General features: G+C 50.5%; 1 protein-coding gene across 1 annotated transcript in view; it reads right to left on the reverse strand.

Annotated features, from left to right (window-relative positions):
• Window positions 1-24,951, reverse strand: part of MYRF (myelin regulatory factor) — a 120,825-nt gene extending 95,874 nt beyond the window's left edge. Inside the window, exon 1 of the mRNA XM_065403361.1 lies at window positions 24,906-24,951. Coding sequence (XP_065259433.1) covers window positions 24,906-24,951 — 46 coding nt within the window. The remainder of the gene's footprint in view (window positions 1-24,905) is intronic.
• Window positions 24,952-26,449: the final 1,498 nt, after the last annotated feature.

Raw genomic sequence — 26,449 nt, forward strand, 5'->3', positions numbered from 1 at the left:
GTTAACTATGTATTCTGCCCTGTACAGAACACAGAGGGGAAACAGTTCCTGTACTAGAGATCTTACCATTTAAATAGATAGTAGACAGACTATACAGATCAGATAGACTGTGTTAAATTCACTCTCTGACCTGCTGGTGCATTCTATGTTTGACTTCACAGAAGTGGGTTATCAGGATGGATTTAAATGAAGAGAGAGAAGATTCTGCCAGCACTGCATGAAGGCACTACGTGACTAGGGGGCAGCGAGGAAGTAGGCACAGAGACAAGTGTGGGAGAAGGTAAGATTGGGCTTACTTAGGCGGAAGGCTTTGGCTAGTAAGCAAAAGGAAGAATTATTCAGAGCCTTGAAGCTAAGGACAAGAAGTCTCAACTCAGTGCAGAAGGCAAGAAGACGCTAGTAATGGGATTCAAATAGGGGAATGATGTGGTCAGAGTAGCAGACAAGCAAGATAACTCTCATGGCAGCATTCTGAATGAGCTCAGAGCAAGGTGGGAATTCCAGAGGCCAATGAGGAACAGCTGAGAGTAGGTGAGAGCTGACCAAGGCGTAGAGGAGGGTCTTTGTGTTAAAGCATGGGACATAGGCCACGTCTACACTACCCGCCAGATCTGCAGGTAGTCATCGATCTATTGGGGATCGATTTATCGCATCTCATCTAGACGTGATAAATCAATCCCTGAATCGGCGCCTGTACTCCACCTCAGCAGGAGGAGTAAGCGGAGTCGACGGGGGAGCCACGGCGGTCGACTTGCTGCCGTGAGGACGGCCAGGTAAGTCAAACTAAGATACTTCGACTTCAGCTTCTAGTCTGGCTTCTTCAACGAGTGTCTCGTAAAGCCAGCATCAGCCAATCTTTGATCCTCTGGACACCACAAATATATCCCACTACTATTCAGGAGCAAAACTCATTTTCCCCAGGACAGCCTGGCTGGCAGGAGTAGGAGGAGCTGTACTCGGATGGAAAGGGAAATCAATCAGGGTGAAAGCATGTATCACAGTTACAACAAACAAAAACTCAGCACAGGAAAGGGCAGAATAAAAATCCACGGTGAATATGGAATGAAAAATAGATCAGATGTCTGGTTTTGCGTGAGTAGCACTGAAGGGGGTGGCGGACGCTACCACAGTGGGGCCAGGAGGGTAAAAGCCTCTGGGAGCCTGCAAAAGGCAGAGGGGATTGGGAAATAAAGTTAAGAGAGAAGAAGGGTGAGAAGGGGCATGGACAGCAAACAGATCACACAAAAAGGACCCGACCCCATTCCTTTGAAAGTCAGTGGCAAGACTCCCACTGATCATGGGAGCCGAACTGGTCCCACAGTTGAGAGCAGACAGGCAATAGGAGACAGAACCTTTCACTGCTAGGTTAACTGTTCAAATCCAGTTAATAGCAAATTAAATCACCATCTGCTGACTGGTCAGAGGCTCATGTGACATACATTTAGGGGTCTCAATCCAGTTCCTAATGGCCAGGTGTCCACACCACAAAAGCCACCCCCGAGAGCCGGCATTAAATGGCCGCTTTGTTGGCTGTCTCAGAGAGGCTGTTGGGGCCTGAATGGACCCTGAGCAGTGATCTCTACTCTCATGTTTGGAGAGGAGGCAATGTGTGATCTCCCACACTGCCCCTCCCCAGCGGCTAGTCCAGCTCCGTCTACCAGCACTGCATGCACTTCATGTTTTTAACATTCATTTTAAATTATCTGGGGGAGAAAATTTAGCAATAAGCGTTTGAACCAGTTACTCAGTTTCACTGGCAGCCTGTGCAACTTTAACAGAGAGATGGGTGACAAGAGGGAGTGGGAAGGAAGGGAAATTACACAAGTAGTGTTGCGTGAATCATTAAATCAAAAGAACCAGTGAAATCAAGGGATCCACTGGCATAAATTGTTGCTGGCCAACATATGGGTTCCATAGTCAGACTATTGTCTTTTAGCTAAACTCCATTAGTCTCTCCTAATAAGTCAACCTTTCCAGACCCTGATCATTTCTGTGACTCTTCTCTGACCTCCCTCCAAGCTGTCTGGTAATGTGATCCCCAAACCCAATATCCACCTAGCCCAAAATCCTAGGTGCTGTCACTCAACATCCAAATGGAGAAGGACTATGCGTGATGTGATGCCTCTTCATACACAGTTCAGCATTGCATTGACCTTTCATGCTGCCATATAGCACTGCAAACTCCAAATCTAATTTTCTGTCCACTATCACCCCAAGGTATCTTGCAGTCTTACTGCTTCCCAGCAGCCTCCCTCCATTGAGTATCCATGCTTGGAATTATTTTTCCCCAGATGAATTAACTTGTATTTTTCCAAACTGAGGGCCAGATTTTCAGCTGGTATAAATCGGCAAAGCTCCCTTTACTTCAACGGAAATTCAGGTGAGAGGATATGGCCCATCTTTCTCACTTTTGTTATTTTTGGTCCACATTTCTGATTCCTGTAACTCTTTTTAAATTACTAATTATTATTTATATTCTGGCAGCTCCTAGGGGCCCCAATCAGGAATCAGGGCTCCAAAATGCTTGGCACTGTACACACAAATAACAAAGACATGATCCGGGTTCTGAAGAGCTTACAATCTAAGGTTAAGACAAGAGACGACAGGTGGACTCAACAAACAGATGGTGGAGCAGAAGGAAACAATGAGACATTACTGGTCAGTATGAAAAGCAGTAGTCACAGCACTTCCATAGCTTACTCATTGTCCAGGTTTTTTTGGGAGGTGGGGGTGAGGGGTTGCATTTTTTGAATTAAGGGCAAAATTTTACAAAGTACCTAAGTGATTTAAGAGTCTAATTCCCACTGACTTTCAGTGGGACTTTGGCACTTTTGAAAATGTTACCCTATTTCCTTATCCCCATGCTGCCCATGACTCCTACCAACTTAGTACCATTAACAACATTCACTAAAAGCTCTCACTTCCAACTCATCAATTAAGACACTAAATAGAATCAGAGTGGACACTGACCGCTGTGCAATCCCCTCTAGACACTGCCCTCTAATATGATCCATTGATACATGATACAGCCAGAAGCAACTGGTGCCAGTCCTGACTCAAATAGCTGATGCAACATTCAGAGAAGAACTCTTCCCTTCCTCCTTCTAACACGCAACTGTCCAGCCAAAATGGAGGAAACCTTCCCTGGACACATCAGTTCTAACCAACTACCATGCAGCGTCAAACCTTCCATGCCCGAGCAAGCTCAAAGAAGCTAACCACAGACCAAGCACAAGCCTATCGAGCTGAAGCTAATATTCTAGACCCAGCATAATCTGGATTCAGGCCAGGGCATGGAACTGAAACCGCTTTAGTGGCATTGATGGATGATCTCCTCCCATCAGTGGATGGAGGGCAGACATCCATTCTCATCCCCCCAGACTTTTCTGCAGCATTAGACACTGTTGACCATAAGATACTGCTGTCTCACTTAAGACAGGTGGCAGGGGTGCAAGGCAATGCACTAAAATGATGTGAGTTCTTCTTGGAGGGACACACCCAACAAGAAGGGATGGAAAGCTGCGCACACACACACACACACACACCCTAGTCCCCTCACTTGAGGAGTCTGTGATGGGGTGTTTACCCCCCACTTGCCCCAAAAGGGTTAATGCAGAGTGGGAAGGGAGCCAATTAACCCAACAGGCTACAGCTGAGGGGAATCAGGGGGCCAAGTAATCCCCTGACTGAGTGAGGGAGCCCAGCTGGGGAGCGAGCGAGCTGGGCTGGGACTATAAAAAGACAAGAAATTGGAAGCAGAAAGGGGGCTGCTGGGAAAGTCTGCAGTCACTCCCTGCAAGAAGGGAGACGTCTTTGGAGGCGACAGGCACAGGTAGCCCACAGTTACTTCCTGAGAGGGGGGAGTTAGGAAGCTGGCAAAGCCAGAGAGTGGGGAGTGCCAGATGGGAGGAGGGGGCTCAGGGAAAGGCAGTAAAGTCTAGAAGAGAACAGACCTTGGCTGCTAGACAGTCCCGGAGCTGGAACTCAGTTTCCCTACCAGCCACTGAGGGAGTGGCACCATGGGGCAGTGAGAGGGAAGACGGCCTAGGACTGCTAGGGAGAAGGGACTTTGATACCACAGAAGGGGGAAACACAGATAGTGACCTAGCTGGAGGGCTGAGTCACGAAGAGGCAGCAGCAGCTTGTGGAGAGAGAGGGGGCTGCAGACTGGGTGAGAAAGACAGAGTGATGGCATGCAACTGCGGGAAGGGGCATTGACCTGGCAAGCTCTTCTCCAGAGTGACCAGGAGGCAGCGCCATCCTAGCAGTGCGTGGAGGACCCCGTCACAGAGTCCCACAAGCTCAATTCTCTCTCCTTTTCAACAGCCACATCCAGCCACCTGGTGAACTGGTCAGACAACCCAGACTCAAGTGCCAGTGATATGCAGATGTTACACAGCTCTACCTATCCTTCGCCACATACGACTACACCACTACCACCAAGACAGCTGGCTGAGGCTGAACAAGACAGAGGCGATGCTGATGGACAGAGGAAGGTATTCTGAAGAGCTTGCAGCCATGGTGCAGTTGGTCTCCGTTGGCTGAAGACACACACCCACAATTCTTCGCTGACGCTGAGCTCTCCCATACATGTATCCTACACTTTCTATCATCTCCACTGGGCTAGGAGACTGTCCCATCCTGGCAGACGATGACCTAGCCTCTGTTATTCATGCCTTCACCACCTCTCAGCCGGATTACAGCAATGCACTGTACCTGGGCATGAAACCTTCAGCACTCAGGAAACTCTAACTAGCACAGAACACCACATCGCATCTCCTCAGCAACACTGGCTACTGTGAGCACATCATACCTGCCCTCTGCTCTCCACGCTGGCTTCCCATACAATGTCGAGTCAAGTTCATGGACTTGGTCCTTTATCTTCAAGGTGCTCCATGGCCTGGGGCCAGGATATCTAAAAGATGGTGTAAAGCTCCGGGATGAAGACTGTGGTCAACAACTGTACTTCTCTGGCACAATGGAACTCTCTACACAAAGGGCAGAATTCAAGTGTGCAGGAGCCACAACTTTCTCCGGGGCTGGCCCAAGACTGTGGAATGAACTCTCCCAGGACCACGACAAACCTCACCACCTTCTGCACCAAGTGCAAGGTGCATTTCTTTGACCTTGCCTTCTCTGACATAAAAACAGAGTGATAGGTAAAAAAAAATTTTTAAAAAGTCACACTACCAATACAAAACACTCCATTACACTTTGCCCCGGAGGAGACGATGAGAGAACAAACAACGTAGCAGATGTTAGTCACATTGCTTAATGCACTGCTGGAGAATGCTCAGATACTGTGGTGACAAACACACTATAAGAATATACATAGAACAGAACAGAATAGAGAATTGTGGTTTAACATTATGCTTCGTCCATAAGCCTTCAGCCACGGGTCAGAAGCTATAAACGAAGCAGGAAGATCATTCCCTTATTCCAGGCAGGAGCTTACCAGCCTCCCAAGGGTGTTAAGAGATTTCAGCAGTGTTTTGAGAACCATTTTGGAAGCCAGGACTGAAAGGTGACATATCAGGGAAGTAGTAGGGATGGAGGAAATGGTCAGTTTGTAGCAGGATGAACTAAACAGATAATTCACCAGAGACTCAGATAGTAGAATCACACTTTCCTTGAGGTTCTATCAGTTTTTTTCCCCTTCTCTCATTTCTACCCATTCCTCTGTGCCTCCTGGTGCTGGCCAGAAGCAGACCTACTGTAATACCACAGGATCTTCTTGGCCTAACTGGACCAAGGAGGCCTACAAAGCCTACAAAAACAAACAAAACAAAAAAGAAATACTGTAATCAAGTTACCCCTTAACCTTCTCTTTCATAAACTAAATAGATTGAGCTTCTTGAGTCTATCACTAGAAGGCATGGGTTCTAATCCTTTAATTACTCCTGAGGCTCTTCTCTGAACCCTCTCCAATTTATCAACATCCTTCTTCAGTTGTTGACATCAGAACTGGACATGGTATTCCAGTCACCAGTGCCAAATTCAGAGGTAAAATAATCTCTCACTCCTCAAGATTCCCCTGTTATGCATCAAAGGGTCCCACTAGCCCTTTTGGCCACAGCCTAGCACTGGGAGTTCATGTTCAGCTGATTATCCACCATTCCTCCCCAATCTTTTTCAGAGTCGCTGCTTCCCAGGATATAGTCCCCCATCCTGTAAGTATGGCCTCCGTTCTTTGTTCCCAGATGTCTACATTTAGACCTGTTAAAATGTAAGAAGCTGGGAATGAGCGACAGGGGATGGATCACTTGATGATTACCCATTCTGTTCATTTTCTCTGGGGCACCTGGCACTGGCCACTGTCAAAAGACAGGATACTGGGCTAGATGGACCTTTCATCTGACCCAGTAGGGCCGTTCTTATGTTCTTATTATTTGCTTGTGCCCGGCTTACCAAGTGATCCAGATCACTCTATATCAGTCACCTGATTGTCCTCATTATTTACCTCTCCCCAATTTGCGTATCATCTGCAAACTTTATCAGTGTTTTCTTCCGGGTCATTGATAAAAAATGTTAAATAGCATAAGGCCAAGAATCAATCCCTGTGGGACTCCATTAGAAACATATCTGCTCAATGCTGTTTCCTCATTTATAATTACATTTTGAGACCTATCAGTTAGCCAGCTTTTAATCCATTTAATGCTTGCCATTGTATTTTACATCAGTCTAGTTTTTTAATCAAAATGTCATGTGATACCCAGTCAAATGCCTTACAGAAGTCTATTACATCAACCCTATTAACTTTACCAACCAAACTTGTAATCCAAATAAATATATATATATATATCATATTAGTTTGACAGGATCTATTTTCCATAAACCCATGTTGATTGGCATTAATTAAATTACCCTCCTTTAAATCTTTATTAATCGAGTCCCATATCAGCCGCTCCATTAAGTTACCTGGGATCGATGTCAGACTGACAGGCCTATAATTGCCTGGGTCATCCCATTTACCCTTTTAAATATTGGCATAGGATTAGTTTTCTTCCAGTCTTCTGGAACGTCCCCAGTGTTACTGAAAAATCAACATTAACGGTCCAGCGAGCTTTTCAGCCAGCTCTTCTAAATTCTTGGATGCAAGTTCTCTGGACCTGCTGATTGTAAAACGAGATGTGATCTGAACGTCCTTGGAGCACGATGACACACATCTGAAGACTGGTGACATAAGGACTAAGAGCTTAGTTGTCTTGTTCTGTGCTTAGTTGGCTGGTTTTTGTTCACATGCTCAGGATCTATCTGATCCCCATATGTGGAGTCAGGAGGGAATTTTCCCCCAAGTCAGATTGGAAGTGACCTTCAGGGGGTTTCAACATTCTTTATGGCATGGAGTGCAGGTCATCTGTTGGGATTACCTGGGTGTGTCTCACTTAATCAATTTCCTGCCATTGCTGGGGACTTGGTGCCTCTCAGTCCTCCTATTCTCTGCCTGTGGCACGTGATAGTTTAGTCTCCTGTGGGCTGCACTACTTTGGTCTAATTTCAGTTGTGGGTTTAGCATGCAAGTGCTGGGTGATGTTGGTGGCCTGTTTCAGATTAGCTGATCTTGCGGTCCCTTCTGGCCTTAAACTCTATGACGCTATCACACAGACCTCTGTGCTCTGATAAGCTCTCCAGTGGGTTGCACATGCCCTAAACTAGAACCATTTAACAAAGTACAAATTGGTTCGGGAAAGTATCTCCCAACCCTACCTCCAGCGACCCATTCTCTACCCATCCCACTCTCTACTCCCTTTGATAAGCCCACAACCCATTATCCAAATCCACATCCCACCCATTCTCCAGCCAAACCTCCCTGTCCTGCTCACCTGATACTAATGCCATCTTCAAACCCCTTCTCCATTTCCACCTGAAACCTCCCCCTGCCACACACCACAGATGCTTCTCTGAACCCAGAAGGCCCTTCTTCATGGGCTTTCACTGCAGACAAGTTACACCCCAGAGCGGCCTTCTCAGAGTTGGTGGGTTCACGCACTCTGGCTCTTCAAGTCATGTGCTGCACCTGGTCCCTGCAAAGATGTGTCTCCATTGCCAATTAAACTTGTCCCCTTCCAAAGATCCACCCCATTCAGAGCTACAATTTCTCTCTCCCAAAGGCCCATCAGTTGCACTGGGCTGTTCCAAAGAAGCATTTCTCCAGTCTTAGATTTCCTTGGTCTCTTCCAGCATTGCCTGGTCTCTTCCATGGCTGTCAGTGGTGGGCAATGTTCCCTGATTCTTGTGGTTTAGGGCTGAATGAGAAGACGAGCCTAATGGTCCATACCTTCCCAAGATCCCAGGTGTGCTGCATGGAGAATAACAGATGGAGGAAAGGCACAGCGAGTTCATAGGAGAAGGCTCAAATTTCTTTTCATCCCACTGCACTTCCCCGGGTGATGTATATGGAGGTTAATTCTCACGTTTCCCTCTAGAGCTTGAAACATGCCAGGGAAGTGAGCAGAGATCTATGCTTCTTGCAAGACAAATGACATAGGAAACATATTTAAATGACAACACTGCTGTCCAAGGTACTAGGGGTATAATTGCTGTAGAGGCCACATCCTCCCTCCGTCTCTCACTACTGTACAAGCATCTTGTGAGAGGCAAATACGGTTTCCCACAGTGCTTTTCAATACAACAGTCTCTTCTTAACCAGATGGCACTACTATTTGGGGACGTGCCAGTGGGCCAGTCAACCACACCCCACCCAAGCCAACAGGGCATTCCTCTTCCATTCTTCAGTTTTCCTGATATCCCCCATCTCAAGAGCTTTGATCCATACAGCATAGCCACCCTCGATATCCCCTCTGCTCATCCCATGCTGAGAATAACTTCATGGGCACCTTCTTAATTATTTATATTATGCTAGTACCTAGAGGCCTGAGCCAAGATCGAAGGCCTGTTGTGAAGTGAGCTGTTCAAACACAGAGTGAGACAGTCCATGCCCCAGAGAGCTGACAATCTTAATCAACAAGACAAAGGTCAAAAGGAGAGAGAGAGCCACAGGGAGGTGAAGTGTCTTTAAATTAAATTTTTAAATTTGCCCAAGGTCACAAAGCAAGTCAGTGTCAGAGCCAGAAATAGACTGAGACCAGGTCTCCTGGGTCCCAGTCCACTCAACCCCCTTGCCTTCCTCTTTGAGATATAACACAGAGCATATGGGGGGCTGGTAACAGGGGCTGAGGCTGATGGGATCAAGGACCCTATTTACACAAAGTATCCTCTGGGGACCCCATGCTGAGAACATGACTGTCCAGGGAGTCAGAAGCCCTGGCTGCCAGTTGAGCTGAATGTTCTTGTTTGAAACGTTATCATTGTTTTAAAGAAAGCCTAGTTCAAAAGAAATATATAATTGGTAATCTGCACTAATCCTCCTGTGACTTCTCCACCTTCCCCCAAGCTCACGCTGGGGCTCCTGTCCCACGCAGACATGCCACCATGGGTTGTGATCCCAGCAGCTCTCACAAGGTTGGGCCACGTCACAACTTGGGTCTTTAAAGGTTCTGTAAAGACGGATTCAGAAGGAGATGGTCTTCTGGGGCTATACTGTTTTTCAGATGAGACCTCAAACCATGGTCACACGGGATCAAAAATCCCATGGTTCTTTTAGCAGGAACACGGGTATTAACCTCAATGTCTTGGATAAATTCCAATTGCAGTAAATACCACCCACGTTTTCATATATTCCCCCCTCAGTTTTAGCTGGCTATTGTATTATTCAGACCAATGTTACACAAGAGGTCAGACTAGATGATTTAGTGGTCCTCTTTGGGCTTAAAGATCTATGAAACTTCACAACTTCTTTGTTTAAAGGAGAGACATTTTCAAGATACAAAAACCACACACAGCAGAACTTTGCTAAAAATTTCATCGCCAGTTATGGAATGTTGTGAATTTGCAGGTAAGCAAATGGGGGGGGGGGGAGGTACACAAAGGATATGGACTCTCAAACTGGACTGTGCTCAATTATTTTTAGCAATTTAGCTAAGTTTTAATTATTTGTGACACTCCCTAGTTAAGTGTGTACACTAGAGGGGAAGGCTGGTCTTGTGGTTAAGGCACCCAGGAGATGTAGGTTCAATTCCGAGCTCTGCTGCTGACTCCCTTGGGAAGTCACTTCATCTCTCTGAGCCTTAGTTCCCCAACTGTAACATGGAAATAATCATCTTTCCTTTCTTCCCCCACTTTGTGCGCAGGGCTGGCCCTAGATATTTTGTCACCCAAGACGGAAAATGTTTCCAGAGCCACCCCTCCCCCAATAGCACAAGCAAAAAAAACCTCAGGGATTTGGCACCCCTGCCCAAAGAGGCCAGTCCTGTTTGTTCAGCTTGTCTATATGGACTGTATGCGCTTCAGGACAGGGACTGTCTCTTACTGTGTGTTTGTCCAGCACCTCACATAATGGAGCCCTGATCTCAGGTGCAGGCGCTAGTCACCACCACAACACAAATCATAGCAAGGAGTAACACCTTAGTAACATGAGACATCACAACAGCTCTTGGATATTAGACCTTTAATGGACAAGTGCGTTCAGAGCTCTCAGTAAATCCAGAGGTATCAGATTTGTGAACCAGATGGGTGGGAATTAGTGAGGGCCCAACCCTGCAAAGCCATCGTCTTCGACAGGTTTCTTCGCATGAATAACATTTCCTCCTGTGAGTAATTTGCAGCACTGGACCCTAACTTCCTTTGCACTCCCTAGTGCTCTTTGTTTAGTTGCTGAACTTCGCTCAGCCTGAGCAGTGAAACAAGATGAATCAGTTCTACTTTCTAGTGCCCGTCAGTTCCTACTACCTGGTCAGTGCTGCTGTGTCTGCATTTCCAGCACTGCACGGAGAATGTTTAAATAAAATAAACCATTTTTTTTCATTTAAAGATACTATAATGAAAACTTTCCAGTCCATATGTTATGGGTCAGATCCTCAAGGGGTGCAAATCAGTGTAGCTCTGTTGGTTTCAAGGGAGTTACGCCAATTGACATCAGCTGCGGGAACCGTCCAAATTCCTGAATCTAAACTGATTGACAGAGTCCCTTCAGGTTTCCTAAACCAAATGATTGTGGTCACCCCCAAAGGCCTCTCTCGAACCAGTGCAGCCCCACCAAGAATAGCAACAAGAGAAGCTCTGCATACACAGAGCGCTTCTACCACTAGGCAACAATGATGAGAATGGCTGTACCCAGACAACACTAGCGCTGCTACCGCTGACAATTCCCAGTGCAGACACACCTAAAACAATTGTCTACTTCACCTTGAAATATTCCTTGGGACGATCAGAACCATGGTGCCTGAGATAGGACTCCCCCCATGTGTGCCTGTCAGAGCATCTTGGAAGCAAACATCGCAAGCCAGAGGAACCCAGCTCTCAATAAGAGCAGAATTTCCCTGGGCAAATCAGCATGTCTCTAATTATAAATTCTCCCTATTGACTCTTGGGCTGACCACATCACTCCCCTTTGTGAGTCCCTCCAGCAGCTCCCCCATCAACACCACATCTAGCTCAAACTTTTCATCCTGGCCTTCCGAGCTCTCCGCAGCTCAGCCCTTCCCCATCTCATTTCTGACTGTGCCCTCCTCACTCCCAGGGGGCTTCACCAACAGTACCTGTCTCAATGGCCCATTTATTGTTTCCTACACTTCTCTATGCACGTCACCAGGCTGCCCCTCCGCGTGGGACCCACCTACCAAGCCATCCCCCCCTTCTCCCGCCCCCCTCCCCCCCGTTCCAGAAACTCACTTCTCCTACAACCTCCACAGGAAACAAGTTTAGAATTAAAACAGAAAAAGAACCACCCCCACCCCACCCCAAACCATGCCTAGGATTTGCCAATGGATCACACCTGTGGTTTAACCTGTAGGCTCTACTCCTTGGGGTAAGGACTGCCTTTTTTTGTGCAGCGCTCAGTGCCAAAGACGTTCTACTGGTATGCCACAAATAATGAAAGACCCCCAATGGCCCCAATTCAGCACAGCATTTAAGTACATGCTTTACTTTAAGCAGATGCTTAATCCCCATTGAAGTCAAAAGGGCACATAACAGGGCTTGTTCCCTGACAGAGCACCCTTCTGTGGCAATACAGGCAAGTCCTGCCCCACTCTCCCCTACAGTGCCTGGTACCAACTATGTTGCCCATCTTCTCCTCACATATCAGACTGATGGTTACCACCTCTCCAGGGACAGAAATGTCCCACTCAGAGTCCAGTTCAAGCCCTGCGTCCGGGCATAATTTATTAGTATAACAGCAACCACCAGCTGATCCCTCTTAAAACAGACAATTCTTGAAATGCCACAGTAAAATAGATTAAAATGCAGCAGTTCTCCATCCCCACTCCAGGGCCCCATTCTCTAGGCTGGCCACCCAAGAGCTAACTGCTCCACTCCCCAGGTCTTCTGGCCCTGTTCCAGGGCCCCATTCTCCAGGCCACCTGAGAGTGAACAGTCCCTCTTTTTCAATTCCTGGGCCCCTATTCCAGGGCCTCTGGCAATTCGCCATGCCTTCTGCAACATTTCTCCGCAGTCCTCAACTCAGGGCTTCAGCAGGAGGGCTCCTACACCCCAGACTCCTTTTGCCTACAAGTCCTGCTCGGCTTTTTCTCATGGGAACCTCTCTGAAGAATCAACCCTCTTTTTTGGGGCTCAACCTGCCCTGACTGAGCAGGTTCTTCCCTTTTACCTAGGAGTCTGCATATGAATGTTCTACTGGGCCGGGTTCCCCAGCTCCAGCCAGTTCTCGCCAACTGCTCTCATCAGTCCTCTCTGTGCGCCAGCTCTCAGGCCTCATGCAGCTCTTTCCAGGCATCTCTCACCGTGTTCCCCGCTTTCCCCGTTCTTGTTCCCCATTCTCATCTACTGCCTGGGCCTGTATAGAGGACAGGCGTCCTCTACCAGGGCCTGCCGGGAGGCAACTAACCAGTCACAGGTGAACGGGACCTGTTCCCTCTTAAAGGGGCCAGTCCCCCTGTGACAGGGCATAAGCACGCATTTAAGGGCTTTGCTTTATCAGTGCCAATCACAGCCATTTGTCAGAAAAGAAAAGCCCAAGGAACAAGCTGGTTGATTGATTGATTGACTCTTTATCTGGGTTGCTGTTGGTTGGCTGATTTGTATTTTGTAAAGAGGCATCAAGAGATTAAAAACCATTTATCTAGAGAATATTATTAGCAACACCTAAGATTATTACAACTAAGCAGTTACTAAAGATTTAATTTAAATTCTCTTCATTATTTGCATTTGCATACAGGCTGCAGGCAAGATCGGTGCCCTATTGTGCAGGGTGCTGTACAAAACACATTGCAGCAGACAGGCCCTGCTCCAAGCAGCTTACCGATTGACAAGACAGACAATGATCGGGAGGAGACGCGACTTCCCAAGGTTACCCAGCATCTTTGGGATTGGCAAAGGAGCCTTCAGGACAGACTCCCAGCTCTCATTCACTGTGGGCATTTAACTCTCTTCGGTTCTTTTGGAAGCCCTAGTGGCTTATCCCCTTGGCCATGCTGCCTCTGCAGCTCCGCTCCTCCATCAATTGGTATGTTTGCTTTGCGACAACAGAACCAGCCTAGTCGATCTGACACTTCGACTCTCATACAGTAGCCCAGTGCTGCAGTGTTAGGGTGACAGACTCTGTGGGGAAGGTTTAAATCTCACCAAAAAGTGTTTCCATTTGGTGTTTTTTTTAAAGGAATCATAGATTCCAAAGCCAAAAGGGACCACGGAGCTTGGAGTCCCCACATTTTGGATGGCATGTACCTGTCAGCATGCCTTTAGCCCCTCCACACTGCTCCTGCTGAATTTATACCCAAGCAGCATGTTGTTTTCAATCCTGTCTCCTTTTTGTTCTTACTCTTAGGGTAGTTTGCAGATAACTATGGTAAATGAATGGAATAAAAGCATCCACCTGCCCCAATGAAGTGGAAAAAAGTTACAACAGATATGGAGAGAGAAAAGGAGGTGGGAGAGAGGATGGGAAAGAGGGACGGACGGACAGAGGGGGAGGAGAGGGTGGAAGATAGGGAAAGGGAGCAGTGGTTGGTGGAGGATTAGACAAGTTGAAGCCTTTGGCTCATGTACCGCTGCTCATCGGCTGGAATTTATGCTTCCCTCACAAGTGACGGAACTGAACAAATGAGGCCATTTAATAATCCATCCCATGTGTTTCTAGCCGCCTGCATGGCCAGAAGAGCAGCCCATATCACCATCCCCAGAGGCCAGGCTAGTGCCCTGCCCTGCCCTCACTCGCTCCCCCACACCACTTACCATTTGTGTCTTGCAACCGTAGCCTGCCAGTCTCCTGGGACTTGCAGTTCTCTCCCAGAGATCTCTCTCCCGCCATCTTTGGTAATGGCATCATAAAGTTCAGCAAGATAAGTACCTGGCTCGAGGTGTCACATTACACTCCATCTACAGGAGGGAAGCGCTCCGCTCAGACACACCCTTCATCATCGCTCTCCAGTGCATGCTACAGGGGGAACTCCTGCTCAGCCAGGCACCCCACCACCATCATGTATGACGGATCACCCTACCATGCCCTATCCATTCAGACAGCATTGGTTCACAAGTGTGCACTAGGAAGCCACTCTGCCGCAGCCAGCAGGGGGCACCCTAGGAACAGAGGAGAGGGGGTTACTCAGGGGACAGGCTAATGGGTCCCAGCCAGCAGGGGGCACTGTAGGAAATGGAGGAGAGCACCCCAGGGACAGGTCAATGGGTTCCAGCCAGCAGGGGGCACTGCATAGAAAGGGGAGGGGGTGGAGAAGCCACCTTTATAATGAGATGTGTCCATGGGATTCCTTTCCCTATCCTTGCTAAGAGCACACCTTACCCTCCGGAGCGTGCTGTCCTCCTGCGGCCTCTCCCCCTTATCTAGGGGGCTGCTCTTGTCTCGCTGGTTGCACCAATCAGTTTGTCTTTGCGGGGAAGAGACAGGAAGGAGGTGTTTGCCCAGGTCTGTCTCCCATGAAGGATGCTGCCCAGAGATGACTAGTGCTAAGAGCTGGCACATGGGAGGGGCACCCAACGGGGAATTACAGGCTGGGCTCAATCAGTCCTTTGCTGGGCTCCTGTTTGTGTCTCCAGAGAGCTGCTCCCCGTTCCCTGGCAGTGCACACATTGAGTTAATCATTGCTCAGATCCATTTAGCTCATTGGGGTTCTTATCAGACAGCGCAAAGTCCAAGGGCAAGGCCCAGTCAATCAAGAGCGGGGAGTTACCCAGCATGCTGTGCAAGGCAGCCATCCCACAGCTTTCCTTGCTGGATGCGTGACAAATGGCATACCGCACTGGGAATTTCCAATGGGGTCTACCCCCAGGGTCACCTGAGCTGTGGACCAACAAGGGTATTGTTCTGGGGTCCTTCAGCCAGAGAGGAGACAGGCAGCGCAGGGGAAGCCATGTTACAGCCATGAAGTCCATGGGACCCTTGTTTAGAATAGAGAGTCTATAATCCTGGGGGGGGGGGGGCCCTGCACACACAGGGTCAGCCCAGCTGGACATATCAGCCATGGCCCCATTGGGGGAGGGCGGGGGCCGGTAAGTTCATGTGGCCCAAGCCCAGGAGAGGAAGAGTCTAGGAGGGTCCCATTTCTCTCTCCCCCTTTAAAATGCATCTGCTGTCTGTATTTCCAGGTGTAGAAGAAACCAGGACAGAATGAAGCAGAGGAGAGGAGCCAGCCCCAGCCCTAGGGTGGGGTGAGCTCCCCAGGGGGAGCAGCCGCTGACCTAGGGCCAGATTAGTCTCAGACAGAGCCTCCATAGCACTTCTGGGCAATGAACAGACAGAAGGGGCCAATTCACCCCAGGTGTAACAGCCCTGGAATTACACTCTGGATGAAGCTGGCCCAAGAACCTTGGTGACCTCCCTGCTCTAGCAAAGCAGGGCGAAGGGCTGAGAGACGCCTCATCGCAGCCAGCCAGCCAGTCGCAAACACCAACTGCACCCAAGCCAGACAAAAAAGTGGCCACCAAACCGCACAAGTGGAGCTTTTGGGGAGCAAGGGTAGCCACCAGGACCAAAGGAGCGGGCTCAGGGGCTGCCAGCCGGGCACCAAGCCTTTCCCCTCTCACTGGGTCCAATCCAGCCCCAGCTCAGAGGTGACTATGAGGCATTCCTACGTGATGCTTTTACAGTTCAATGAGCTCAGTGACCTCAGCCTACTCCCAAACAGATCGGTGTCTGTGTCGCAAACCCCACCCTATCCAGCACTCGTTGGCAGCCTCACTGTTGACGGTTGGAGCAGAGAAGTCAAAAGCTGATTGTGGCCGATGACCAAACTTCCTGCTCCCCTTAGGCTTGAGCCCCCTAGGAACACATCTGCCAAGGGGCACCCTGGGGGGAAGTGGCGCTGCCAGCGCTGCCCCTGTTCTGTGGATACAGCAGACTTCATTCTCCTGGGTCATCGGTGCACAAAGCCCTCTCAGAGACACCATGAGAGAGAGACTGGCACAGGTCACGTGGCGAGCTGGGGACAAGGAGCGTACCAGCAAATGGCGCCCCTGCTCCTGTTCCCGGATGGACAGTGAGCACTCCCTGCTTGATCACCAGAGCCTGTTCCATGAATGCTTGACACAAACCCACCTCACCCCCAGGGATGCCCACCAACTGCTCATGGCAACTATCTGAATAGTCATCCTCCCAGCCGGGCGATAGGTTGCTTTGGTCACCTGCTATTGTCTGTGCCCCCTCATTGGATGACTCACAATTTTATAAACCAGAAAGAGGGCTCGGACGAGTGGCTTCTGGTTCAGACCAGCTCGCGGTGTGTCTGCAAGGCTTCTGCTTCCCACCAGCCACCTGGCACGTGAGCATTCACTGTGGGAAAGGGCTGCAGGCACCGTCGGAGCAAAACGTTCAGGGTGGCTTCCTCACAGGGTTTGCCCAGCTCTGGCAATGCTGACAAGACCAGAGGGCATCTCCATTCTCCAGGGGTTCGCCAGACCAAGCAAGGGGGAAACGCAGCTCCCAAGGCTCTGCTTCCCCGTCAGGCTGTCTCGGTGGAATAATTAGCACCTCAGCTCAGTTCAACCCCTGCCCTCCTGCCTCAAATTGCCTTCTCCAGCCAGCACTCCCAGCCACCTGTGCCAGAATGGAAGCCCACATCAGGAAGAACTTGCAGTAAGGAAGGTCTCAGACCCTGGTCACCCGAACTCCAGAGGGAACCTCTCTGGGCATTAGCGCATGTTGCTCTTTCTGATTCGCAGCACCAGGAGTAACTCTGAGCCCCTCATCAACTGCCCCCCTCCAGGATCTACTCCCCTACCCCCATATATCCTAACAGCTCTGCCCTTCTCCCACTTCCTCTTTCCTTCTCCCCTCCCACATGTTCTCAGCCCCAGGGAAAGAGGCACCCATGTGGCACAGGCGAGGGGAGGTGGGCTGCACCTGGGGAAGCATTGCCAGAACTGTGAGACCCTGGATGGGGGAGCAAGTTGTTCTGTGTTGGGCTCACACTTGGTAGCAGGATGTGGCCATGATGCCTGGGAGCCGTCTCCTTCCATCCTCCCAAGACAGGCCACAGCTGCTGTGTCTCCCTGTGCCTGGAACCAAGGCTGGCATTCAGTGGGTGCTGGGTTCCTCCCTCTCCCCTGCAGGAGGCCTGGAATGGGGGCTATGCTCACCAGTGGCCTCAAATTGCCCGCTCTCCTCTGGGACCCAGGTATAGCTCCAAAGCAGACAGGTGGGCTGGGGAGGTCAGATGGCAGGATAGAGGAGAGCAGACAGGCAGACAGAGAGGAAAGCTCGGCAGTGGAAGGGTTAAGGGGCCCTGGGCAGTTACCTGCTCGGATCCAGCGCATCCTGAGCGTAGTGACAACAGGTGTCACGCTCCAGCGTCCCCACTCTCCCCCTCAGTCATCCCGCTGTCTCGCTCGGCTTGTGTGGATCCCAGCGCTGCTGCCGGCCGGGTTTTCTATTCTCTCTGTGAGGGGTGGGGGGCTGAGGAGGCCGGGAGGCTGCCACCTCTGCGCAGCGCCTCACTCTAACAGGCACCCTCTGGGATTTGGGTCTGCGGGGGGATTACCGAAAGGGCCGGTCATGTGTTTGTGCTGTACCAGCTTCCCCAGGGCCGTTCTGTCACAGGCTAACTCTACTCAGTGAAATTCTCCACACAAAGCCTCTTAGCTTCCTGCCCGCAGCAAGCAGCCCCTAGCTAGACGGCCACCTTGTGGGGCCACTGTCCCCCATCCTCCTCCACACAAGCAGGGCCAAGCATGGACACCAGCCCCGGAGCAGATGTGTCCTGCGTTCGGAGTGGGTGGCTCCATCAGCTCTCCCAGGGGGCGGAGAAGGGCTCTCTGCATTCACTCACAGGCCAGAGCAAAGCCAGAGCACCTGCGGTTCCCCGCTCAGTGTCTGCACCCCGACTGGATGAGGTGTGATTCCCCTGAGGAAAGCTCTCCTCAGAAATGGCAGCAGTGGGGAGTGCTCAGAGGAAGCCAGTGGCAAAGGCTGAGAGGTGGAAGCATGGCTGAGCCAGCAAGCCCTGAGGCCCGGACAGCAGCGCAGCTGAGCTGGCAAGCCAAGGCTGAAGAGCGTTTGTGAAGCCCCGTCCCTGGATAAATCCAGATCACCTGCTGGTGATTCAGTATATGGGGCTCCTCCCTCTGAGTCAGGAATGACCCAGCCCCACAGCATAGCGCTATGAGATCCTAGTCTGCTGGAGGGGCCATCATCCAAATGAGACATCAAGCTGAGGCTCTGATCTCTTATGGTCACGAGAGACCTTCACAAGAGGAGGGGTGTTAACCCTGTGTTCTGGGCAAATTTCAATTCAAATAATTATGTTCTGCCAACAAAACGCTACCTACATTCTCAATTAGATATGGCATCATGGTCAATTCCTGTCCCAAACTCATGTGAAGCGTTGCTGTGTGCGCTAACAGCTGCCACGTTCCACCTCAGAGGTGGCTGCATTTCAGTGGTAGGGAAAGTGACCCCTACTAAATATACTAAAGTCTGAAGTCCTTTGGGAGCCAGCTGGATGAGAGGTTCGGCAGAAATGCAAGCTCCCTGCAGTCCTAGTCCTGCTCCGGTCTCAACCCTAAGCACCACCCCACCCCTCTCCAGGGCAAATGCTGCATCACCACTCCCATTCCCACAGCCACCTTTCCTTTGCACAGGGCAGTGGGGAGGATCTCAGAGCCAGGGCACTCTGAGTCTGTGGTGTCAGTTAGAGGTACAAGTTCACAGATTCAGCCTATATCCATGTTCACGGCACTTCAATAGTATTGCCTCTGCCTCCTACACAGCATCCCTGCCTGGTGCCTAGGCATGCAGCCTCCAGCTTCCACCCTGGAGGCCCCAGGCCTGAAGTCCCTCTTCTCCCTTTGCTTCCATTATGATAACCCATTTGTGCCAGTTCTGTCACAGGAGACCCCCAAACTGCCCATTTGGGTCCCCTCATAACCCCCCTCACACCCCTGCAGTACCCCAGGAAGTCCTCAAATCAGCTTCTCTCTGGCTCCTTTGGGACCCCCCAGTCACTCCCTCACAACACCCTGGTGGGGTAGGAACCTGAAACTACCGCCTGTCTTGACAGGCCTCCCTATAGGCTCACTAACAAATGAGCCAGATCCTCAGCAGACGTAAATCAGCCAAGCTCCAGTCACTCGAGTGGGGATGCTCTGCCCCAGCCGAGGATCCAGCAGCTGAGTGGAATTCTGCTCCCTCTTTCTTCAAAGACCAACTCTGTTCAGCAACTGATTTTTGCTCACCCCTTGTGATTGCTTATTGTTCCACTGCATTATCCAGTTAGGGTGACACAGACACAGCACTCAGGAGGTGTGAAAAATTCACACCCCTGAGCGCTGCAGCTATGCCGGCCTAACCCCGGTGTAGACACGGCTACACTGACTTAGCTGCTGCCACCCAGAGAGGTGGATTACCTACAGTGACAGAAAAAACCCTCCATCACTGTGGGAAGGATCTACACTATGGCTCTACAGTGGCATGGCTGCCATGGTGTAGCTGTGCTGCTGTAGCGGCTATAGTGAAGACATAACCACATGCCAACAAAAGGATAGGGAGTGGTTAGACCTAGGGATGAGAATGCGAGTCAGTAGTTGCAGGTTCAATTCCCTGCTCTTCCCTCATCTGACCTTGGGCAAGTCACTTCAACACTCTGCCTCAGTTTCCCCATCTGTAAAACAAGGATGACAGTCCTGAGCTGCTTTGCAGAGGGGCTGTGTTCCCTAATAATGTCTGGAAAGCCAGCTGAGATCCAGGATGGAAGGCACCAGAGAAGGGCACTGTCTCAGTCCCATTAATACACACACACTGACTAAACATCCACTCACTCCCTGGCTGATAAACACCGATATACACTCACTCATTCACACTCACAGCTGAGAGATTCCTGTGACCCTTCAGGCAGCGAGCAACAATTCAACAGCAGGGCCATGGCAGCCCTTGTGAGCACACGAGCAAACACAATCAGTCTGTGTACTCTCTCTCTCTCTCTCTCTCTCACACACACACACAGGCTTGCTACACACAGAGGAACTTTACCCACTAACACCCTACAAAAAGATTTAACAGGCCAACCCTCAGACAGCTGCCAAGCCGCCATCCACCCCCAGTCCTGCTTGTTCTTCCTTTTAAAGCCGCTCGGCACATCTTTCCCGATGTACATTCTTCAACTACCTCTTATCTCGTAAATTAGCCGAGAGAGAGAGAGGGATCCCGAATAGCTGAGCTCTGTCGTAACTGGTTCCCTCGTGTGAGTGTTAGGCAGGGAGGAAGGTAGGGTTTCTAGCAGGGTGCCAGCCAAGGGTCAGGCTTTTTATACTCCCCACCTTCCCTTTGATATAAAATACAAACGCTCTAGGTAAACACTGAACACTGCAGAGACCAAACTTAACTCCTTTACCTTCCCTGCCAGAGCCTCCGCCATCCCACTCTCTGGCACAAGGCTTTCCATTTCCCTTGCTGCAGGCAGCTCTGCTGGGTGGTAAAGTGATGGGCTGTAGCAAAAACTAAGGCACAGTCAGACCCAAAGAGCCAGGTTCTTTTGAACTAAGGATAGGGAAACATCCGTCCAGAGAACCCTCAGAGCCTACACTACCAAACCCAGCCTTCCCCCACAGCATCTTCCTCCCATCAGCAAAGCCTGCACCCAAACCTCCTCTAGATGCCTTAAAAGCCTCATTTAATCCAAAATCGCCTCATCCCTCCCAAATCTCAGAGCAAAGCCCCAAACGTTTCCATTCTCTCTTTATCTCCTTTGTCTCCCCGTATCTCCAAGCTCTGTGCCAAAGCAGCAAATTCCTATGGGAGAGAGATGGGTAACTCCAGTCTGACTGAAACCAGGAAACGTCTTCCTGAAATAAAGTCCCATCTCCTGAGATTTTCAGACCCAAAGGGAACCAGAATCAAGCTCACTCCTCACCAGCCGGGCCCAAGGCTGGGGACCTGGGATCTAAGGGATGTTCACTCACAAGGAAATGGCTGCTTAGGCAAAGTGCAAACTTAAGGATGATGCTGTGATCCGAAGAAAAGCTTCTACCCCGAGCGCCATATTGACACCAGTTTAAACATGGAAAAATAACCCTTTCCACATAGAGGCTTTCAACAGTCCTCTACAGAAGGATTTTGCTATGAATAGACGTGTAAATACCAGAGACAGCAACGTGCAGGGGACTGGACTAGATGACCTCTCGAGGTCCCTTCCAGTTCTATGATTCTATGTCTAGCAGACTGAATATGAGGCGAGGGGTTAGGATCTCGTGGGTTTTAATCCTACCTGCTTTCCAAAGGGTTGCAAGGATGAATGAGTTAACCCTTGTACAGCACTTCGAAAATATCAAGTGCTAAAGGATTATTCATAAATATGGTGGAAGTGCTAACAGCAGACTCGGATCTGGTGAGACTCAGTTTATAATGAAGTAGAATAGACTCCCCGAATTATTTCGGCATGTTGCAATGTGCAGAAAGAAATTCCCGTTACTGTGAAATCTCCACTTACTCGGAGGGTGCTATGGAGAAAGAAAAATGAATTCACTCTATGAGGGGAAGGCTTGATTCAAACGTGCAGCTTTCCATGGGAAGCAACTGGGATACTCAGTTTAAAGAATTTATTTGTGTGGATATGAATCGGTCCTACTAATGGAGTTTATCCTTGTAAATGAATACACGTCTAGCATACCGAGAAGAAGCAAGGTATGTTTGTTCACCTGTATACTACCCGTCCTGAGTTCACTGATCTCTCAGGACAGTGAGATCCCAGGTTAAATCAGACTCCTTGCTGGAAATCTAGAAAGATAGGCACCAACCTTCAACTCCTAATACCTGATGATCAGTTTCACCGTTCACTCCTTCAAAACACCCTGGATAGCTGGCATGTATGAGAGAGAGAAAAGAATCATCTCATCACCCCTTTCCATGGGCAGTGATCCTTTGTGCTAAAGCTTACGCCTCCATTCCCCTCTCATCCTCACCTACCACAGTGTAACAGACACTGATTAACACAACAGAACAGGATGAGCTGCCCATGGGAAACAAACTGCCATGCTGCAGGCTGCAGTGCGAACTAAGAGCGAACATAAAAAAGTTACACAGTTGAGCAACATGCAGACATGAAAGAAGTGTCCTGCAGCCCCAGTTTTCTTCGCTTTCCATTTTCACAGGAGAAGGCAAGGGCAAGAGATTTTTAGGGTTCCCCAAAAATAAATCAAACAGATGGCTCTCGAAACCCTGTGAAATACAAAACACCCCCCTCAAAGTGACAACGAGAGAAAGGCAACCGAAGTTCACTGCTTCTAAATATCACACAGCACAGCACGAGTGGGGCAGCCAAGGGTGGGGAGGGGGGGGATGGAGCTTAGAAGCTAGGAGAGTGGGGTTCAGCGGGTTGAGGATGCAGCTGGATTGGTAGTGGGGCCACCAGGAACTATGTCCAACTGAAACCCAACTGAAAACAAAGGCTGACTAGGAAGCAGTTTGGTGCATGTAAGAGCCTCTGGAGCAAGGCTTCCGGCCTGGTTAATCCTGTTCCACATGGGACTCAGGATCATGACTAGAAAAACAAGAGAATATTTTCCTTTTGAGGAAAAGAGAGAGAGGAGCTAGAGAGACATCAAAGGGAAAGATTTCACAGAAACCAGAACAGGAGAAGAAACAGAAAGAGTAGCAGCCATAGTCCAAATCATTAGATAAAGCACCTTCCATTGACCATGCATTCATTTCCCTATGATCTGGGCAGCTTCCATGGTAAACAAGCTCACCATCATTTCCGCATACAATCCCCATCCCCCTGTCGTCCTGTTAATACAGTATCAGCAAGCTGCACTCCCCAAACACAGAGCGAGTGAATCTCAACTAAAAGACCAGCAGGAGGGGGGCCAAACTCTGGGTTTGATCAATGTATTAATCCAGCCCTCAAGACAATTGGAGATTATACTGTCACCAGCAACAAAAGCTCCCAGGACCTGCTATAAAAAGAGAAACTGGCTAGGATGTTCCCCCATATCTTCCCTTTGCCACAGGCTCTTTGTGCAATGAGCTGGATGCAAAGGGCAGATATTCTGCACATGCACACCTGAAACATTAATCAGTTTCCCACTGCTGCCGCCTTTCCCCTTGGAAAGCAGGTTAGCAGAGACCACAGGAAGAGGGATCTCGGGGAGACTGGGGACGCATAACGAAGGGAAAGAGACAATATTAAGAAGAGGGAAAGAGGAGAGAGAAAAAGAACTGACAAAAAAAGAAATGCAGAGAGACAGAGCAAAGGGAGGTGCACAAAGACGAGGCAGTGAGGAGAAACAGTGAGAGGAAAGAGGAATTAAAACAATGGTCAGAAATGGCAGCAGGGCCCCAATTTGCTCCATAACCTTCATTCAACTGAGTGATTCTTAATGCAACAGTTTAACTTTACTAACTATTCAGTTATTACTAAATGGTCACGTTCTACCCTTAATCTTTGTCCAGAACCCAGCAAAAGGGGCCTGATTCTCCTCTTGTACCAACATTACACTCCATAACTCCTCTGGCCTCAACGGCGTCACTCCTGATTCACATTGGTGTTAAGAGGAGAATACAAGCCGAGGTCTTCTGGGGATTGAGGGGAATCTGTGTCTCTGATTGTGCAGCGCCAGCCTACGGAAGCTAATTAAAAAGGTGATTAGCCCCCAGCACAGAATGTTATTGTAGGTATGATCAATCGGTGGGGCATTTGGAGCAGAGGACTAAGCATTCTGTAAGGAGTCCCTTTCCAATGGGACAGAGGGAACAGGGGAGGGAATCTGTGCTGATGTCCTTGGTCTGGGAGCAGGGGGATCTATACTGCAAGCCATGGGGTGATGGAGACGTACTGAAGTCCTCAGTCAAGGAGCCTGACATCCATGGTGCATGGCTCAGGGGACTGGTCTGGAGGCCTTTGGTCTGGGGGTGACTGTAGAGGCTGGCCTGGTGCTGGGCTCTGTGCTACAGTGAAGACTATGATGGTGGCATGTGTCTGCTGGGAGCCTGTGTCCCTGAGCTGGTAGTGTTGGGATTAACATGCCCCTGTTCTGCGGTAAGGAGGCGGCAGGCTGATGGCCTTGTCACGGGGAGATGGACAGAACCCATACCTAAACCCCAGTCTGAGGGGGGCTTGTGTTCAACTTCCGCCATCTGCGGTGAGGGCAGGTGCCCAGTCACAAGGGCAGCCACCGGGGCTCAGCTCCCCGCTGGGGATGCAAGAGCTGGGGATGAGCACCAGTCTCTCAGAGCGATTTCTGTGCCCAGGTCCCTGCTGGGGGGTACAGGGGAGGGGATAGTGGCCTGCACCCAGGTCCCTGCTCGGGGTGGGTCGTGTTCTCAGGTGCCTGGGCAGATGTGTGGGATCAGTGGGGATGCGGGGGGATGCGGCCAGGCGCTGGCTGCGGGGTGTCTGCGCCCCGCTCTGGCCGGGGGTCCCGGGCTGCCCACCGCGGTCTCTCACCTTCGAAGAAGCGCTGCAGAGCCTCCGTCTCATCCACCACCTCCATAGCTGGGCCATGCACCGGGCCGCCGGGCTAGTGGCCGAGCCCGCAGGGGGGCATCCCCCCGGACACGCAGAGGGGACGCCCAGGGGTTCGGGCCGCGCAGCGCCGGCGGGGACCGGCCCCTGAGCGCTCCGGGTGCCCCGCTCCGCTCTCCCGCCCGTCCGCCGGCTCCGGCGCCGCCGAGCGCGCCCCTCTGCGGAGCTCTCAGCAGCCGCCGCAGCTCCCCCCGGGGGGTGTCGGCCCCGTCCGGCCCCGGCAGCTGCCCATCGGCCTCCGAGAAACAGCAGCAGCCCTGACACTCAACTTGGGCGGCTGGCTCCGGGGCGCCCTGCCCGCCGAGCGGCTCCTCCCTCCGGCTCCGCCTCCCGGGCCGGGCCGGCCCCTCTGCTGGCCGCCGCGGGCAATGCAAGCACCCCGCCGGGGGGAGCCGCTCCCCTCCATCGCCCTGGGATAGTCCCGAAGCCTTCCCAGGGGCAGCCGGGCTCACCTTCCTCCCCTCACGCACCCACCCCAGCACACCTGCCCCCCAAGCCTGCACAGCGCCTGCCATTCCCACTCCCACACGGGGGCTGGCACCCTCATTCCCCCCTTCCTCTCCAGCAAGCGTTGTTGTTATGTAGGATAGCTCTGGGAGGTCCGCACACCCCCATTGAGGGTGACTCTGACAATACCCCCCCCCCCCGTTTGTTATTGTAGGGTGGCTTGCATAAACTGGTTTGTTTTTTATAGGGTCAGTCAAGCACTGGTTTGTTACTGGCCTTGCCTTTTGTCAGGCTGAGCTAAGCCCACTGCTTTGTTAAGGTCAGGAACAATGGTAGGGGAGGGGTGCACACATTGATTTGTTAATGTAAGGTCGCTCACAAACACAAGCCTGCCTGCACTGACTCCTTAATGTAGAGTTGTTTGGGGTGTGGGGGTTTGGACTGAACACAGGGCTTTGTAGGGTCACTCACAAACACTAGCCTGCCCACACTGTAGGCTGTCTGGGGGAGTCTGGACTGCATTGATTTGTTAGTGTACGGTCGCTGACAGGAGCTAGACTGCCAGCACCGCTGAAAAATAACCCCAAAGCATGTGTTTTGAGAAGAGAACCTGAGCTAGTTTACAAAGAGATCTGAGAAAGCCCAGTCAGACCTCTGGCCTTATGGCCCAGTTTCACCTCCCTAGATGAGACAACACTAACCGATTTGTCACTTTCAGAAATGCCCTCCGCATGTTTCATACAAACTACTTACCCCTCCATCACCGCCAGTGTCATGAGAGAAAGAGTGAGTGTCCTGCCAGGGCCCCACTCCACTTAGGTTCTGAGCACTCAACTCCCACCCCTAGGAAGAAGACCCAGAAGGAAAGAAAGAAACAATCGTTCCTTGACACTCCCTTTACAGACAAGAGCCTCATTAACATTATCATTATTTTTGCCAATCACAACTTAAATTTAACAGCAAGAGGTGGAAAACAAATGGTTTGAGACCTCTGCACAAGCCCATGGGTCCGATCCTCA

Source organism: Emys orbicularis, chromosome 4, assembly GCF_028017835.1.
Source record: "Emys orbicularis isolate rEmyOrb1 chromosome 4, rEmyOrb1.hap1, whole genome shotgun sequence".
Lineage (NCBI taxonomy): Eukaryota > Metazoa > Chordata > Testudines > Emydidae > Emys > Emys orbicularis.